Source organism: Bombina bombina, chromosome 2, assembly GCF_027579735.1.
Source record: "Bombina bombina isolate aBomBom1 chromosome 2, aBomBom1.pri, whole genome shotgun sequence".
NCBI classification, from domain to species: Eukaryota; Metazoa; Chordata; class Amphibia; order Anura; family Bombinatoridae; genus Bombina; species Bombina bombina.
This window is the reverse complement of record NC_069500.1, coordinates 1388620259-1388639416: the sequence shown is the minus strand read 5'-3', so window position 1 is coordinate 1388639416 and position 19158 is coordinate 1388620259. Positions and strand designations below refer to the sequence as shown.

The following is a 19158-nucleotide window of genomic DNA, read 5'->3' as shown; positions in this document are numbered from 1 at the left end:
CGGCTCATTTCACTAGGGCTGTCTCCTCTTCCTGGGCTTTTAAAAATGAAACTTCTGTGGAGTAAATTTGCAAGGCGGCAACATGGTTCTCTGCATACTTTTTCCAAAGTCTACAAATTTGATACTTTTGCCTCAGCTGAGGCTTCTTTTGGGAGAAAGGTTCTTCAAGCGGTGGTGCCTTCTGTTTAGGTCTTCCTGTCTTGTTCTCCCTCCCTATTCATTCTGTGTCCTCTAGCTTGGGTATTGGTTCCCACTAGTAATTGGAATGAAGTCGTGGACTCTCCATGCCATAGGAAAGAAAACAAAATTCTTACCTGATAAATTTATTTATTTTCAGGCATTGAGAGTCCACGACCCCACTCTTTTTTAAATAATTCGGCAGTTTTGTTTTTGGTAAACTTCAGACACCTCTATACCCTTGTGTTTCTTATTTTTCCATTTTCCTTCGACTGAATGACTGGGGATTATGGGTAAGGGAAGTGACACTTAGCAGCTCTGCTCTTTGCCTCCACCTGATGGCAAGGAGTTGAATATCCCACTAGTAATTGGAATTAAGTTGTGGACTCTCCATGCCCGGAAATAAATAAATGTATCGGGTAAGCATACATTTTGTTTTTCAGCTGCAATCCAGATTCTAGTACCGGGACTTGCAAGGGAGCTTGCATCTTGCATGTGCAGCATAGTAATGTTATTTCTCTATTCAGTTTGAGAAAGTTTACTGTGAAAGCTTGCGAGATTTCACTAATATGTAATGAGATCACAGTAAAGCTGATTGGCTATTGTTTTTTTTTGTTTGTTTTTTACCTACGGCTGGGTAGTAGCTAAACGATAACTGTTCACTGAGCACTTTCTATTGTGAGATGTAGAAATTTTTGAGGTAAAATATCTTGTTCATGTGATATTTTCTCACCATCTCTTTCAAGTCATTCAGCATATTATGTTCCTTTTTATGCTGATTAGCAGTTTAAAAATGATTATATACATAGACATTTGGTGAACGTAGATCACACATTCACTTGCTAATAAAGCAAACCATTTCTGGATCAATTTGTTTTTAAATTTACAATGTGTGCAATTTTATTAGAATGTCTCTTTATATAGAAATTAAATTGAATTGTGGTATGTGTACTGGTAATTTGATTCACTCTTTCACTGGAAATCATTATACATTTTTTTTCTTTCTCTATAGGAAAAGATAATGAAGCACACAAGAAAAATGAACAGATGTAAGTTTCATTTTCCACATCTTTTTCAGTTCAATATTTTAAAATCTAAGACTTTACACAAAGATCTACCTAAAATATACATATATCTATCAATATGCAGTAATCTGGACATATTTTAACAAACAAACGAGAAAAGAGCACCCCCTTAGCACTCAAAAGGTTATAAAAATAACTATCATATCCAAGTCTCGACCCCAATATGAGGTTGTACAAGTTAAAACTAACTTTTATTAGATGCAATAAAAAAGACGTGTAAAACAAATTTTAAAAGAAATTAAACATTCTAAAAACTCTGGCAAGTCCGATCCTAATGCCTGCATATACTATCAAAACTATTGAATTCAATAAGAATCACTATATACAGTTAAGTACAACATGGGTATTTTCATCACACAACACAAAATATCCCTACATACAGACTATATATGTGACTATTCGATCTCAAGAGAGCATTAGGGATTGGTGATCTGCTTATTTTATGTGTGACTCCAGTGCAATTATTTAAAAATGCTTGGTATTCCTGTACTAGTCTGTGAAGAACCAATCTATAACTATATGCAGATCATTTTCATAATTGGTGACACAGAGCGTTTTATTCAAATTTATTTTGACCTAATGATGAGTGACCTTGGATTGTCAGATCATTTTTAAAATATAACATGCAACATCTTTATTACTTTTTATTTGTACATTTTAGTTCAGCTAATAACACATATTTTTTATTCTTTTTAAAGTAACACACTGTCACAAATATATGCTGCTGTGGTAGAAGCGGTTTTATCTGGTATTGCCTGCTATGCCAAAACTTCAAGTTTAACAAAGGTAAGTAGAAATATACTTGTTTCATCTGTGCTAACAGTGGCTGCCTGTATTTAATCTTATACACTTGCAGATTTCAGCAAGCTCACTTAATCTATTAGGCGCACAAACCTCAAAACTATTTTTATTAGCCTGTTACACATATGCTGTTGGCGTTCGTTTTGTTTTTCAATAAAGAAAAATGAAATAACACGTCAAGCAATCTTAATTTTTGTGATATAAGCTTCCTAAACTTAAACTCGTTTCTCCATTATCAAATGTACGACAGCACAAACTCACTTATTAGTTGTTTTTTTTTTACTATAGAAAAGAGATACATTGAGCTACTCATAGGTTTGTCCTCTGGGCTTTGCCTGGAACACTGCATTCCTATTAAAAACTGTTTTTAAAGGGCAGTGTTTATAGGTGTGAGAAGAGAATTTGCAGCTAAATTCAGATGTGTTCCTCCAGAAGAGGGGGAACCAAGAGGGAGTACGTAATGTAATGCTTTTATTAAAGGGATACTTAACCCACATTTTTTCTTTCATGATTCAGATAGAGCATGCAATTTTATTTTTATTTTTAACAATTCTTTATTAACCAGCAAAAAAGCAATATTATACAATAGTATAGTCTTGACTCCGTTACAAGGAATAAAAAGAAAAAAAATACAAAAAACAAAGTTATCATCATCTAAGAATTTGAACAGTTTCAACCCAAGGATAAAAAGGATGAGAACTGGAGAAAAGAAAACAATCAAAAGCAGGTTATGTTAAATGACCTCTAACCCACATTCTTCTCCAGGGAGAATTTACTTTTCATCAAGAAAAAGAAAAAAGAAACCTTGTTTCCTTATATCACCTTATGCTGGGATTTTCCGTTTTTATCATAAAAAAAGAAAAATTAAAAAGAAAAAAAAAGAGAGAAGAAGAAAGAGAAGAGAGAGAAAAAAAAAAGGAAGAATAACCACCTCTCGCTCGACTCCCTCAACCCTCCATCTACCAGATACCTAGAAGAATTAGTTCTGAATTTTGAAAAGGAAAAATCATATATTCTCTTTCATTTTCAGAAAGTGATTTGATGTATACTGCCCATTTGTTGAAAAAATTCCTAATGTCCTCTTCGTTATCTATGTCTGTATCCTTTTGTTCTAATAAACATTGTTTTTTCAAACAATTCTGAATTTCGGACACGCTGGGCACTGAGCGCATTTTCCATTTTTTACATATCAGGTATCTAGTAGCTAAAATGGAAATCAGTTTATCATTGGGATGACGCTTATTTAATTTATCCATGCATAGTATAATCTGATATAAAGTAAGAGTTACTGGGGGGATTTTCAATACCTTATTCAGCCAATATTCTAACTTGCGCCAGGTGTTTCTGACTTTTGGACAAAACCAAAACATGTGTTCTATGTCAACTGCTGGGAGTGAACATTTAGGACATTTGGCAAAGCCTGAGTTATGTACCCTGTGACCCATTTCCGGAGTGAAATATGCCTTGTGAAGCACTTTAATATGCGCTTCGCGCCATGTGGCAGAGAGTTGTATTTTTCACTTTACTTATAGAATGTTGCAGTGTTTTTGGATCTAGACGCCAGGTTAAGGATAATGAAGAGCATGCAATTTTAAGCAACTTTCTAATTTACTAATTTATCAATTTTTCTTCGTTCTCTTGCTATCTTTATTTAAAAAACATGAATGTGATGCATAGGACCCGGCCCATTTTTTGGTTGAGAACCTGGGTTATGCTTGCTTATTGGTGGGTAAATGTCAGCCTCCAATAAGGAAGCACTATTCCATGGTGCTAAACCTAAAATTGACTGGCTGCTAATATTTACATTCATGATTTTCAAATAAATATAGCAAGAGAACAAAGAAAAATTGATAATAGGAGTAAATTAGAAAGTTGCTTAAAATTGCATGCTCTATCTGAATCCTGGAAGAAAAAAATTGGGTTCAGTGTCCCTTTAAGATGCTGAGAGTCAACAAGATCATCACGTGTTAAATTACACTTCCATCCAGGAGGAAGTAAAAACATCCCTACATATCAGAGCTTTATTCCCTCCTACTCTCCCAGAATTCGTCAAGTTTTTGCCTCAAAGATGGTATGTGGTGAATTCTGAAGTGCTGATCTATATGTCATTGACAGGAGTTTTCTAACGAATCTGAGTCTCAATTTACTCATCAGAGTGCCTACAAACAGGACACAGAAAGACAGGAGTTTTTAGCCAGGCATTGAAAATCTCCCATTGTGGAGATGTCACAGGCCTCCGAGGTGAAATGAGGATTTATCTGCCAATCAATTTGTCTACAGTGTGCAGCTCCTTATGTGATATCCCAGGTCCCACAGGGGAAATGCAGATGTCTCTTCCAATTATCGGAGATCCTTGGCACCGTGCTTGCACTGCCTTGGATGGGCCCATCTGCAGCTGAGATAAGTACAGTATACAAAGGTGCTGACAGGTAAGCACAATATACCTTCATAGCCTAACCGTATTCAGATGAACGTGTACACATGATTCACATAACCTGTGGACGTATACACACAAACCACACAACTTCTAAAACAGTTTGGGCACTTTCCATTTTTAAAAAAACACCAAAAAAACGATCTTCGTGATGCTTTAAGTAAAGGAAGACTAGCTTTAGTGCTTTTCTATACTTCAAATCCCTTTATGCAGCTCCAACCTGCGCTATTGAACAGAGGTTTGACACCGGAAGCGCTGGCGCATTAGGGGTTAAAGATTTTAACTTTATTAGTGCGCTCTATATACTGCGTCTGCTTAGTTTATCTCCTCAGCACCCTTATTACGTTACTTGCCTTTCTTTATGAAGCTGTAATGGAACAATGGAGTGAAGCTCAGGTCTCTGGACCTTCAACTAACCCACTGGCAGGCAGATCTACTGATAATTTCACCTTCTACTGCTGTTGTCTGCTGTGTAAGGATATTTTGTTCCTAATGGGAAAGAGTCCACAGCCGCATTCATTACTTATGGGAAATAAGAACCTGGCCACCAGAAGGAGGCAAAGACCCACCAGCCAAAGGCATAAATACTCCTCCCACTTCCCTCATCCCCCGTCATTATTTGCCTTTCGTCCCAGGAGGTTGGCAGAGATGTGTCAGAAGTTTTCTTTTAAAATTATTTTTCATATGTCTCTTATGGAGGGTGCTACCCTTGGATATGGGACAGGAGTTTTAAATAGTCCTGTCAGTCTCTTGTGGAGGGCCTGAGCGAAAGTTAGTGTGGGAGCTTCCCCTGCGACACCATCCCGACTTGTATTCACAGCTCCGTTTCAGCACTTGGCATTGCCGAACTTCGTTTCACTACATGCTGTCTTCACTTAAGTCCATGACGGAGGCGATGCTACTATTTGTCACACTTGAAAAGCCGCGTTCAAGTTCCACGTCGTAGATTCCGGTAAGATCGTTTCATTTTTTCCCGTTATCTGTAATGTGATTATTATGACAGTTAAGTATGGGCCTCGCTGAGGCAGCTTCTGCTCCGATCTGGGAATCGAGGGATAATTCCTCCTTAGGGTGGATTAGTGAAAGGGGTAGTTTTTTTTAATCATGTTTCTTATGTGATTCAACCTGCTTGTGTGTGTGCATAGGGGCTCTGCGGCCGAGACATATGCCTAGGTGGCACATATTGGCTTGTTCTTTCGGTTGTGGTTTACACGGCCTAGAACTATACCTTCGGGTTATGCCTATTTTATTCAGACTTGCTTAACTTTTTCTGTGGGCCTAGTTTTGCCGCCCTTTAGTGGCGCACTTTTTGGGATTTCAAGGGCATCTGGTGACCAGGCACGTTTCTATGCTTGGGTGGGTCTTCTTCCCCTTCCGCATTCCTGACTGAGTGGCGACGGCGCAAAGTGTCTGCTCTGCTGAGGTCTGGTCATAGAAGGTGGTGAGTGCCCCCAGCCATTGTGGGTGTCAGGTGCCAGTTGTTCTTTTTTTTTCCATGGAGGATTCCAATGCTGGGACTATTTTTATATTAGATCCTGAAACGTCCTCGGGTGAGGTTTGTAATTCTGAGTCATCCTCGGATGAGGACCGTAATTTGGCCCTGTTATCGCAAGTCTACCAATCTTGTCTCTTGCACCTGGATAGTTTGCCGGATCCCTCGGGCTCGGGGGATCCTGGGCCTTCCGAACCATCGGCCTCTGGGGGCTCTGGTCCTCAGTAGGCGCCTTCCCAATCACATACTCCTTTTACTTTTGAGGTCCCAGATGTTAATGTCCCCTCCGCGCAGGGTGGATTGTTTTCCCCGGAGATGGCGGGACATTTGCGATTTAATATTTTAATGGCACTGATTCGCTTGCAGGACCCTGAAGTTTCCTTGCAGTTATGTGCCTGCCAATTCTGGGTGTTCAGACCGTGAACGGCACTATTTTATTCCCCCCGGGGGTGTTTGTTCCCCCTTGTTCTTTACGTTATAGGATTGTGTGGCTGCGTGTCCTATTAAGACGACTTTTTTTTTAATTTATGGGGGGGATCCTGTCCTGTACTTCTCAGTTCTCCCAAGGTTTTTCGAGATAGGCTAGTGAGGATGTGTCTCTCCCTGGTTGGTCTACTGTGAGCTTTCCCAGTCCTTTTGTTCTGGAGGTTATGGTTTCCGTTTGGCAGGTCCTGCTGAGACATAGTTCCTTCTGGGCGGATGCCTGTGGGTGCCCTTGTTTTTCTTTTATCCGGTCCGGATTATTTTTCTTCTGTGTTTCCCTATGGGAATTCTGGGATTGCTTGATTTAAGTTCTTCTATGGAAGTTGTTCCCAGATTTCTTCCGGAGTTTTGTGTGTTACCTGTTACTTGTTAGTGACACATGTTGCGTCTGGTGGTACCTGCTGATTCTCTTGTTCAGATATTTGTTTTTATACAAAAAAAACAGTCTAGTCTAGTCTTCTGGACCTTCGGGTCTGCATGTCGGAAATGCTTGGGCTGGCCCTTGTCAGTCCGCAACCCGACATTGGGATCGGTGGTATCCTACCGTGTCCTTTTGTATCCCTGATCCGAGGGGTGCGGTCCTTCCCGCGTGGAGCAGTTAGGCCCTTTTGAGCTACTGTGATGGTTCTCCTAGGGTATTTGCCATTGTGTAGTTTAGGCTGTCATGCAGAGGTGGCCAATGTCCTTTACCTCCGCCCCTGGGAGCTTTTTAGGCTCTGATGGGATTTTGGATTGACTTACCCGGTGTTGTCACTGGTGCCTTGGTCGTCTTTATCGCCTCTTGAGGGTTTGGGCCCGCGGTGGGCTCTGTTTTTGGAGTCCTGTGCCTCGGGGCTACTGATTAGTGTTTTTTTCCCTATCGGACTCGTGCTGCAGGTGTTTTTTGCAGTATCTCTTGTGTCCTCGGATTTTGATTCAGGGTGCTTGTCCTCGTTGAGATAGCCTGCCAGCAGGTCCGGCTTGGGGCATGTCGCCTTTGGCGCTGACTTATTGAAGTCTGGTTTCCTCCTTATGATTCCGTTGTGGATCTCGGGGGAGTGTCTAGGTTTTTGGCAGTCTAGACCTTTATCCTATCCATATGTCCCTGTTATACCCCTGGGTTTTGGGGTTGGGTCATGATGGGTCCTATTGTCTCCCTTTTATGGAGTCTGGGGTATGTTCGGTTTGATACCTTTGGGGAGGATGGACTCTGGACCTTTTAGTTAAGGGGTTCCCATTTCCTATTCCTCTTTCATGTCTAAGACAAGCTCTAGCTCGGTTTGACCTCTTTTTCCCCTTTGTCTCTGCCTTCTGCAGACTTTGTCACGGCGCATGGGTTAAGCGTGTTGGTCGCCTTGCCGCTTGTGTTAAGGGGGCTCGAGCGGTTGCTCTCAGTCTTGACCCTTTTTGTGGGGTTCTGGGAGGTCTGTATTTCTTTCTGTCCTAGGATTTGCGCTGGTCACTTAACACTTTGGGCGTTCTGTGTCTTAACAATCATTTGTAGATTGGTTGGGTGTCTGGGGGACACTTGCTCCCTGTCTCATGTTTTTCTGAGGGACTCTTGCCTCTCTTGGATTAACTTCGCTGCCTAGTAGCGGAAGATTTGCTGTTGGTAAATAGCTGCAGTCATATTACTTTGTCTGCTGGCAAGCTATTGAGCCTAGGTGGCCTAGTGGTTAGCTTGTCTGTCTAGCAAGCTGCAGTTCTGGAGTTTGTAGCTGCGATTACTTGTTATTTTTTAACTGATGCCTATGGGCTTGCCCTTAGGGATTGTGTCCTCAGGTCTCTGGGTTTCTTTCCCGGGGTCTAGTCGCTTTTCTCAAGTGTGCCTTGTGGTCCTTCACTTCCTCTTGTGTAGGGGTGGGGTTCGGTTGGTCAGCTATTTTGGCCTACGGTTAGCTTCGCTACCCAGCTTGCAGAAGGTTGCCGTTGTCTCCAGGGCGATGGTTGCTCCTTGAACGCTAGCATGCACTTTAGGGTCCCTTGTGAGGTGTTTTTTCTGAACCCTCTGCGGGAGTTGGATCCTTGGCATCCCTTTGTTTTGAAAGGTTGATTCAGGAAGGAGGTCCCGCTGCTCAGCAGTCTCTATAGTGGTGTAGTGTGGATCTGCGCAGTTTCAGTTGCGCAGGAACGGGCTGTTTCGTATACGTTTTCGGATGGGGGCTCTGCTTATTTTGCGCCACTATTTTTTGTCATCTTTTTCCTGTCTCTCTCCTGAGCTTTTTTGCCGGCTACGGAAATTTGTGAGGCGTCCTCAGTCTCTTGTGAGACTTGTCCACGCTGTCTCGCTGTTTATTTCTAATGACACAATGAGTCCACGGATCATCTAATTACTAATGGGATATATCACTCCTGCCCAGCAGGTGGCGGCAAAGAGCACCACAGCAAAGCTGTTAAATATCACCTCCCTTTCCTCTCACCCCAGTCATTTTCTTTGCCTATGTTAGAGCAAGGAAGTGGTAAAGTTAGATGTTAGTAAAAGATTCTTCAAGCAAAATTTTATTATTTTTTTAAGCGGTGCAAGATTGTGCTGCTTTGTTCTAGGGTGTAGCCGTAGTCCATATCAGTCTCTTCAGTAGAGCAGTGGTGGCTTTAGAGCAATGGGAACTTGTGGGACATAACTCTCACTGCGCCTCCCATATAGTGTATGCTGCCCTAATTCTGAAAGCCTGAGTAAGATCACTCAGTCTTTTTTCTCTTTCCACAGGTCCATGGGAGGGAGAGGATTTCTCAAACCTAGTGAGCTGCCTTGCTGCCTGGCAGATCTTTGAGGTAAGTGCTGTTTTATTTTTTCAGAAAATTCCTCAGAGTACCGTCCTTCAAGATGGAAACTATTCGTTCCATTCTTCCTTTGGTCCAAGAGGGTCAATTTATGACAACGGTGGATTTAAAGGACGCGTACCTGCATGTTCCCATTCATAGGGACTATCACAATTTTCTAAGGTTTGCATTTCTAGACAAACGCTTCCAATTCGTGGCTCTTCCTTTCCGCCTTGCCACATTTACCAGAATTTTTTCAAAGGTTCTGGGATCCCTGTTGGCAGTGCTCTGATTACAGGGAATTGCAGTGGCACCCTATCTGGACGACATCCTGGTCCAGGCGCCATCCTTTCAACAAGCAAGATCCCACACGGAAATGTTATCTTTCCTACAATCTCACGGATAGAAGGTACATTTGGAAAAGAGCTCCTTAGTTCCAAATACAAGGGTAACTTTCTTGGGAACCATAATATATTCCCTATCAATGAAAATCTTTGACAGATGCCAGGAAATCAAAGATTTTCGATTCTTGTCTAGCGCTTCAGTCCTCTCCTCGGCCATCAGTGGCTCAGTGTATGGAGGTAATCGGACTGATGGTAGCGGCAATGGACATCATCCCGTTCGCCCGTTTCCACCTCAGACCTCTGCAGCTAAACATGGTCAGTCAATTAAACGGAGATTATGCAGATTTGTCTCCGCAAATACAGCTGGAGCAGGAGACAAAAGATTCTCTTCTTTGGTGGTTGTCTCAAGATCATCTCTCCCAGGGAACCTGCTTTGACAGACCCTCTTGGGTGATTGTGACAACAGATGCCAGCCTTCTGGGATGGGGAGCAGTCTGGGGCTCTCTAAAGGCTCAGGGAACTTGGACTCAGTCGGAGTCTGTTCTGCCCATAAAAATTCTGGAGCTGAGAGCAATCTTCAATGCTCTTCTGGCCTGGCCCCAGTTAGCCTCGGCCCGGTTCATCAGGTTCCAGTCAGACAACATAACTTCAGTGGCTTACATCAACCATCAGGGAGGAACGTGGAGTTCCTTAGCCATGACAGAAGTAGCCAAGATAATTCGGTGGGCGGAGACCCACAATTGCTGTCTGTTGGCGATCCACATCCCAGGGGTGGACAACTGGGAGGCGGACTTCCTGAGCAGGCAGACCTTTCACCCGGGGGAGTGGGAACTCCATCCTGAAGTGTTTTCCAGCCTGATTCTCAAATGGGGTCAGCCGGAATTAGATCTCATGGCATCTTGGCAGAATGCCAAGCTTCCGAGGTACGGGTCAAGGTCAAGGGACCCTCAGGCTGTACTGATAGACACCCTGGCGGTACCTTGGACCTTCAGTCTTGCATACCTATTTCCTCCATTCGGGTCATTGCTCGAATCAAGCAGGAGAGGGCGTTGGTGATTCCTCATTGCACCGACGTGGCCTTGCAGGATTTGGTATGCAGACCTGGTGGACATGTCATCTCTTCCACCTTGGAGACTTCAGTTGAGGAAGGACCTTCTACTTCAAGGGCCCTCCCCTCATCCAAATCTAGTTTCTCTGAAGCTGACTGCTTGAAGATTGAATGCTTAATTTTATCTAAGCGGGGATTTTCAGAATCAGTCATTGAGACCATGATTCAGGCTCGTAAACCTGTGACTAGAAAGATTTACCACAAGATATGGCGTAAATAACTATATTGGTGTGAATCTAAGGGCTACTCTTGGATTAGAGTTAGGATTCCTAGAATTCTGTCCTTTCTCCAAGAAGGTTTGGAGAAGGGATTATTGGCAAGTTCCCTAAAGGGTCAAATATCTGCCTTGTCTATTTTGTTACATAAACGTCTGGCGGACGTACCAGACGTGCAATCGTTTTGTCAGGCCTTGGTCAGGATCAGGCCTGTGTTCAAACCAGTTACTCTTCCCTGGAGTCTTAATTTAGTTCTTAAGGTTTTTCAAGGGGCTCCGTTTGAGCCTATGCATTCCTTAGATATTAAGTTGTTATTTTGGAAAGTTTTGTTTCTTGTTGCTATTTCTTCTGCTCGTAGAGTGTCAGAGCTCTCGGCATTACAGTATATTTCTCCCTACCTTATTTTTCATTCGGATAAGGTGGTATTACGTACAAAGTTAGGATTTCTACCTAAAGTAGTTTCTGACTGGAACATTAATCAGGAAATTGTTGTTCCTTCCTTGTGCCCTAATCCTTCTTCTCAGAAGGAACGGCTTCTGCACAATCTGGACGTTGTACGTGCTATAAAATTTTATTTACAGGCGACTAAGGATTTTTGTCATTCTTCTGCCTTGTTTATGGTTTTCTCAGGAAAACGTAAGGGACAGAAAGCTACAGCTAATTCTCTTTCTTTGTGGTTGAAGAGCATCATTCGCTTTGCTTATGAAACTGCGGACAGCAGTCTCCAGAGAGAGTGTCGGCTCATTCCACAAGGGCGGTTTCTTCCTCATAAGCATTCAAAAATGATGCTTCTGTGGAACAGATTTGCAAGGCTGCAAATTGTTCCTCTCTTCACACTTTTTCTAAATTCTTTAAGTTTGACACTTTTCCCTCGGCTGAGGCCGCTTTTGGGAGAAAGGTTCTTCAAGCAATGTTGCCTTCTGTTTAGGTTCCCTGTCTTGTCCCTCCCTTATCTGTGTACTCTAGCTTGGGTATTGAATCCCATTAGTAATTAGATGATCCGTGGACTCATCGTGTTATTAGAAAGAAAACAAAATTTATGCTTGCCTTATAAATGTATTTATTTCTTGACAATGAGTCCACGGCCCGCCCTGTTCTTTTAGACAGGGTGTTGGTATGTTATAAACTTCAGACACCTCTGCACCTTATTACTTCCTGTCAGGGTTTTTTCCCTGATCTGTTTGCCATGTGCTGCTGGCAGCCATTTTACTCACCTCTCTTTCTGACTTTGGTGCATACTGTGTGATGCTGCTCATTTCCTGCACTTCCTTTTATGGCCAGACTGGTGTACATCATTCGTGTGAGACAGGATGCAGTCTCAGAATTGTGATGTCATCACTTATTATTTAAAGGGCCTCTGTTCAGTATGCTTTGCCCTTGCGTTGTCTCAGACCGGTTTGTGAGAGCTCCTGTGTATTTCCTGGCTGTCTGACGTCCCTCCTGGTTCCTGTTCCCTGACTTGTTCCTGACTCTGCTGTTCTCCTTGTTCCTGATTCTGGCTCGTCTGACTATTCGCTTTGGCTCCTGACTCGGCTCGTCTGACTACCAGTTCTGGTTTTGATTCCTAGCTTGTTATTTGACTTGTGGACTTTTTATTATTTTTTGCTATTAATAAAGGTGTGATTATTTTTGCACTTCTTGTCTCAGTCTGATTCCTGGCACCCTGACACTTCCTTTCTCTCCTTACTTTGGTCGAATGACTGGGGTAGGAGGGAAGGGAGGTGATATTTAACCGCTTTGCTGTGGTGCTCTTTGCCGCCTCCTGCTGGGCAGGAGTGATATATCCCATTAGTAATTAGATGATCCGTGGACTCATCGTATCAAAAGAGAAATTTATCAGGTAAGCATAAATTTTGTTTTTTGCGTTTGCTGGTCATTGAGATCGTTTGTTTCTCTTCTGGTCCTTTCCTGACTTTTCATATAGTCTGTTTGGGTGTAGCCTACTGAGTGGCTCTGGGTTGTCTCCTTGTCACCCTGGACGTTGTTCCTTTTTCTTTCATGTAATTAACAAGAGTCCATGAGCTAGTGACGTATGGGATATACATTCCTACCAGGAGGGGCAAAGTTTCCCAAACCTTAAAATGCCTATAAATACACCCCTCACCACACCCACAAATCAGTTTTTACAAACTTTGCCTCCAAGGGAGGTGGTGAAGTAAGTTTGTGCTAGATTCTACGTTGATATGCGCTCCGCAGCAAGTTGGAGCCCGGTTTTCCTCTCAGCGTGCAGTGAATGTCAGAGGGATGTGAAGAGAGTATTGCCTATTGAATGCAGTGATCTCCTTCTACGGGGTCTATTTCATAAGGTTCTCTGTTATCGGTCGTAGAGATTCATCTCTTACCTCCCTTTTCAGATCGACGATATACTCTTATATTTACCATTACCTCTACTGATTCTCGTTTCAGTACTGGTTTGGCTTTCTACAAACATGTAGATGAGTGTCCTGGGGTAAGTAAGTCTTATTTTCTGTGACACTCTAAGCTATGGTTGGGCACTTTATTTATAAAGTTCTAAATATATGTATTCAAACATTTATTTGCCTTGACTCAGAATGTTCAACTTTCCTTATTTTCAGACAGTCAGTTTCATATTTGGGATTATGCATTGAATTATCATATTTTTCTTACCTCAAAAATTTGACTTTTTTCCCTGTGGGCTGTTAGGCTCGCGGGGGCTGAAAATGCTTCATTTTATTGCGTCATTCTTGGCGCTGACTTTTTTGGCGCAAAAATTATTTTCCGTTTCCGGCGTCATACGTGTCGCCGGAAGTTACGTCATTTTTTGACGTTATTTTGCGCCAAAAATGTCGGCGTTCCGGATGTGGCGTCATTTTTGGCGCCAAAAGCATTTAGGCGCCAAATAATGTGGGCGTCTTATTTGGGGCGTCGCTTTTGTCTCCACATTATTTCAGTCTCATTTTTCATTTGCTTCTGGTTGCTAGAAGCTTGATATTTGGCATTCTTTCCCATTCCTGAAACTGTCTTATAAGGAATTTGATCTATTTTGCTTTATATGTTGTTTCTCCAACATAGGTGTGTCCGGTCCACGGCGTCATCCTTACTTGTGGGATATTCTCTTCCCCAACAGGAAATGGCAAAGAGCCCAGCAAAGCTGGTCACATGATCCCTCCTAGGCTCCGCCTACCCCAGTCATTCTCTTTGCCGTTGTACAGGCAACATCTCCACGGAGATGGCTTAGAGTTTTTTAGTGTTTAACTGTAGTTTTTATTATTCAATCAAGAGTTTGTTATTTTAAAATAGTGCTGGTATGTACTATTTACTCAGAAACAGAAAAGAGATGAAGATTTCTGTTTGTATGAGGAAAATGATTTTAGCACCGTAACTAAAATCCATGGCTGTTCCACACAGGACTGTTGAGAGCAATTAACTTCAGTTGGGGGAACAGTGTGCAGTCTCTTGCTGCTTGAGGTATGACACATTCTAACAAGACGATGTAATGCTGGAAGCTGTCATTTTTCCCTATGGGATCCGGTAAGCCATGTTTATTACGATGGTAAATAAGGGCTTCACAAGGGCTTATTAAGATTGTAGACTTTTCTGGGCTAAATCGATTCAGTTTTAAAACATATTTAGCTTTGAGGAATCATTTTATCTGGGTATATTGATATTATAAATATCGGCAGGCACTGTATTAGACACCTTATTTCTCTGGGGCTTTCCCAAAGCATAAGCAGAGCCTCATTTTCTCCAACATAGGTGTGTCCGGTCCACGGCGTCATCCTTACTTGTGGGATATTCTCCTCCCCAACAGGAAATGGCAAAGAGCCCAGCAAAGCTGGTCACATGATCCCTCCTAGGCTCCGCCTACCCCAGTCATTCTCTTTGCCGTTGTACAGGCAACATCTCCACGGAGATGGCTTAGAGTTTTTTAGTGTTTAACTGTAGTTTTTATTATTCAATCAAGAGTTTGTTATTTTAAAATAGTGCTGGTATGTACTATTTACTCAGAAACAGAAAAGAGATGAAGATTTCTGTTTGTATGAGGAAAATGATTTTAGCACCGTAACTAAAATCCATGGCTGTTCCACACAGGACTGTTGAGAGCAATTAACTTCAGTTGGGGGAACAGTGTGCAGTCTCTTGCTGCTTGAGGTATGACACATTCTAACAAGACGATGTAATGCTGGAAGCTGTCATTTTTCCCTATGGGATCCGGTAAGCCATGTTTATTACGATGGTAAATAAGGGCTTCACAAGGGCTTATTAAGATTGTAGACTTTTCTGGGCTAAATCGATTCAGTTTTAAAACATATTTAGCTTTGAGGAATCATTTTATCTGGGTATATTGATATTATAAATATCGGCAGGCACTGTATTTGACACCTTATTTCTCTGGGGCTTTCCCATAGCATAAGCAGAGCCTCATTTTCGCGCCGGTGTGGCGCACTTGTTTTTGAGAGGCATGGCATGCAGTCGCATGTGAGAGGAGCTCTGATACTTAGAAAAGACTTCTGAAGGCGTCATTTGGTATCGTATTCCCCTTTGGGTTTGGTTGGGTCTCAGCAAAGCAGATACCAGGGACTGTAAAGGGGTTAAAGTGTCAAAACGGCTCCGGTTCCGTTATTTTAAGGGTTAAAGCTTCCAAATTTGGTGTGCAATACTTTTAAGGCTTTAAGACACTGTGGTGAAAATTTGGTGAATTTTGTACAATTCCTTCATGTTTTTTCGCAATTGCAGTAATAAAGTGTGTTCAGTTTAAAATTTAAAGTGACAGTAACGGTTTTATCTTAAAACGTTTTTTGTACTTTATTATCAAGTTTATGCCTGTTTAACATGTCTGAACTACCAGATAGACTGTGTTCTGAATGTGGGGAAGCCAGAATTCCTGTTCATTTAAATAAATGTGATTTATGTGATAATGACAATGATGCCCAAGATGATTCCTCAAGTGAGGGGAGTAAGCATGGTACTGCATCATTCCCTCCTTCGTCTACACGAGTCTTGCCCACTCAGGAGGCCCCTAGTACATCTAGCGCGCCAATACTCCTTACTATGCAACAATTAACGGCTGTAATGGATAATTCTGTCAAAAACATTTTAGCCAAAATGAACCCTTGTCAGCGTAAGCGTGGCTGCTCTGTTTTAGTTACTGAAGAGCATGACGACGCTGATATTAATATCTCTGAAGGACCCCTAACTCAATCTGAGGGGGCCAGGGAGGTTTTGTCTGAGGGAGAAATTACTGATTCAGGGAACATTTCTCAACAGGCTGAACCTGATGTAATTGCATTTAAATTTAAGTTGGAACATCTCCGCATTCTGCTTAAGGAGGTATTATCCACTCTGGATGATTGTGAAAAGTTGGTCATCCCAGAGAAACTATGTAAAATGGACAAGTTCCTAGAGGTGCCGGAGCTCCCAGAAGCTTTTCCTATACCCAAGCGGGTGGCGGACATTGTTAATAAAGAATGGGAAAGGCCCGGTATTCCTTTCGTCCCTCCCCCCATATTTAAAAAATTGTTTCCTATGGTCGACCCCAGAAAGGACTTATGGCAGACAGTCCCCAAGGTCGAGGGAGCGGTTTCTACTTTAAACAAACGCACCACTATACCCATAGAGGATAGTTGCGCTTTCAAAGATCCTATGGATAAAAAATTAGAAGGTTTGCTTAAAAAGATGTTTGTTCAGCAGGGTTACCTTCTACAACCAATTTCATGCATTGTCCCTGTCACTACAGCCGCATGCTTCTGGTTTGATGAGCTGATAAAGGCGCTCGATAGTGATTCTCCTCCTTATGAGGAGATTATGGACAGAATCAATGCTCTCAAATTCTTTCACCCTAGACGCCACTTTGCAATTGGCTAGGTTAGCGGCTAAGAATTCTGGGTTTGCTATTGTGGCGCGCAGAGCGCTTTGGTTGAAATCTTGGTCGGCTGATGCGTCTTCCAAGAACAAGCTACTAAACATTCCTTTCAAGGGGAAAACGCTGTTTGGCCCTGACTTGAAAGAGATTATCTCGGATATCACTGGGGGTAAGGGCCACGCCCTTCCTCAGGATCGGCCTTTCAAGGCGAAAAATAGACCTAATTTTCGTCCCTTTCGTAAAAACGGACCAGCCCAAAGTGCTACGTCCTCTAAGCAAGAGGGTAATACTTCTCAAGCCAAGCCAGCTTGGAGACCAATGCAAGGCTGGAACAAGGGAAAGCAGGCCAAGAAACCTGCCACTGCTACCAAGACAGCATGAAATATTGGCCCCCGATCCGGGACCGGATCTGGTGGGGGGCAGACTCTCTCTCTTCGCTCAGGCTTGGGCAAGAGATGTTCTGGATCCTTGGGCGCTAGAAATAGTCTCCCAGGGTTATCTTCTGGAATTCAAGGGACTTCCCCCAAGGGGGAGGTTCCACAGGTCTCAGTTGTCTTCAGACCACATAAAAAGACAGGCGTTCTTACATTGTGTAGAAGACCTGTTAAAAATGGGAGTGATTCATCCTGTTCCACTAAGAGAACAAGGGATGGGGTTCTACTCCAATCTGTTCATAGTTCCCAAAAAAGAGGGAACGTTCAGACCAATCTTAGATCTCAAGATCTTAAACAAGTTTCTCAAGGTTCCATCTTTCAAGATGGAAACCATTCGAACTATTCTTCCTTCCATCCAGGAGGGTCAATTCATGACCACGGTGGATTTAAAGGATGCGTATCTACATATTCCTATCCACAAGGAACATCATCGGTTCCTAAGGTTCGCATTCCTGGACAAACATTACCAGTTCGTGGCGCTTCCTTTCGGATTAGCCACTGCTCCAAGGATTTTCACAAAGGTACTAGGGTCCCTTCTAGCGGTGCTAAGACCAAGGGGCATTGCAGTAGTACCTTACCTGGACGACATTCTGATTCAAGCGTCGTCCCTTCCTCAAGCAAAGGCTCACACGGACATTGTCCTGGCCTTTCTCAGATCTCACGGCTGGAAAGTGAACGTGGAAAAGAGTTCTCTATCCCCGTCAACAAGGGTTCCCTTCTTGGGAACAATTATAGACTCCTTAGAAATGAGGATCTTTCTAACAGAGGCAAGAAAAACAAAACTTCTAGACTCTTGTCGGATACTTCATTCTGTTCCTCTTCCTTCCATAGCTCAGTGCATGGAAGTGATCGGGTTGATGGTGGCGGCAATGGACATAGTTCCTTGTGCGCGCATTCATCTAAGACCATTACAACTGTGCATGCTCAGTCAGTGGAATGGGGACTATACAGACTTGTCTCCGAAGATACAAGTAAATCAGAGGACCAGAGACTCACTCCGTTGGTGGCTGTCCCTGGACAATCTGTCTCAAGGGATGACGTTCCGCAGACCAGAGTGGGTCATTGTCACGACCGACGCCAGTCTGATGGGCTGGGGCGCGGTCTGGGGATCCCTGAAAGCTCAGGGTCTTTGGTCTCGGGAAGAATCTCTTCTACCGATAAATATTCTGGAACTGAGAGCGATATTCAATGCTCTCAAGGCTTGGCCTCAGCTAGCGAGGGCCAAGTTCACACGGTTTCAATCAGACAACATGACAACTGTTGCGTACATCAACCATCAGGGGGGAACAAGGAGTTCCCTAGCGATGGAAGAAGTGACCAAAATCATTCTATGGGCGGAGTCTCACTCCTGCCACCTGTCTGCTATCCACATCCCAGGAGTGGAAAATTGGGAAGCGGATTTTCTGAGTCGTCAGACATTGCATCCGGGGGAGTGGGAACTCCATCCGGAAATCTTTGCCCAAGTCACTCACCTGTGGGGCATTCCAGACATGGATCTGATGGCCTCTCGTCAGAACTTCAAAGTTCCTTGCTACGGGGCCAGATCCAGGGATCCCAAGGCGGCTCTAGTGGATGCACTAGTAGCACCTTGGACCTTCAAACTAGCTTATGTGTTCCCGCCATTTCCTCTCATCCCCAGGCTGGTAGCCAGGATCAATCAGGAGAGGGCGTCGGTGATCTTGATAGCTCCTGCGTGGCCACGCAGGACTTGGTATGCAGATCTGGTGAATATGTCATCGGCTCCACCTTGGGAGCTACCTTTGAGACGAGACCTTCTTGTTCAGGGTCCGTTCGAACATCCGAATCTGGTTTCACTCCAGCTGACTGCTTGGAGATTGAACGCTTGATTTTATCGAAGCGAGGATTCTCAGATTCTGTTATCGATACTCTTGTTCAGGCCAGAAAGCCTGTAACTAGAAAGATTTACCACAAATTTTGGAAAAAATATATCTGTTGGTGTGAATCTAAAGGATTCCCTTGGGACAAGGTTAAGATTCCTAGGATTCTATCCTTCCTTCAAGA

The 19158-nt window shown here is 43.1% G+C and overlaps 1 protein-coding gene across 1 annotated transcript in view; it reads left to right on the top strand.

The window, feature by feature from the left end:
* The window catches only part of DNAAF9 (dynein axonemal assembly factor 9), a 643469-nt gene that overhangs the window by 185341 nt on the left and 438970 nt on the right, over nucleotides 1–19158 (top strand). Inside the window, exons 12-13 of the mRNA XM_053704320.1 lie at nucleotides 1190–1226; nucleotides 1961–2048. Coding sequence (XP_053560295.1) covers nucleotides 1190–1226; nucleotides 1961–2048 — 125 coding nt within the window. The remainder of the gene's footprint in view (nucleotides 1–1189; nucleotides 1227–1960; nucleotides 2049–19158) is intronic.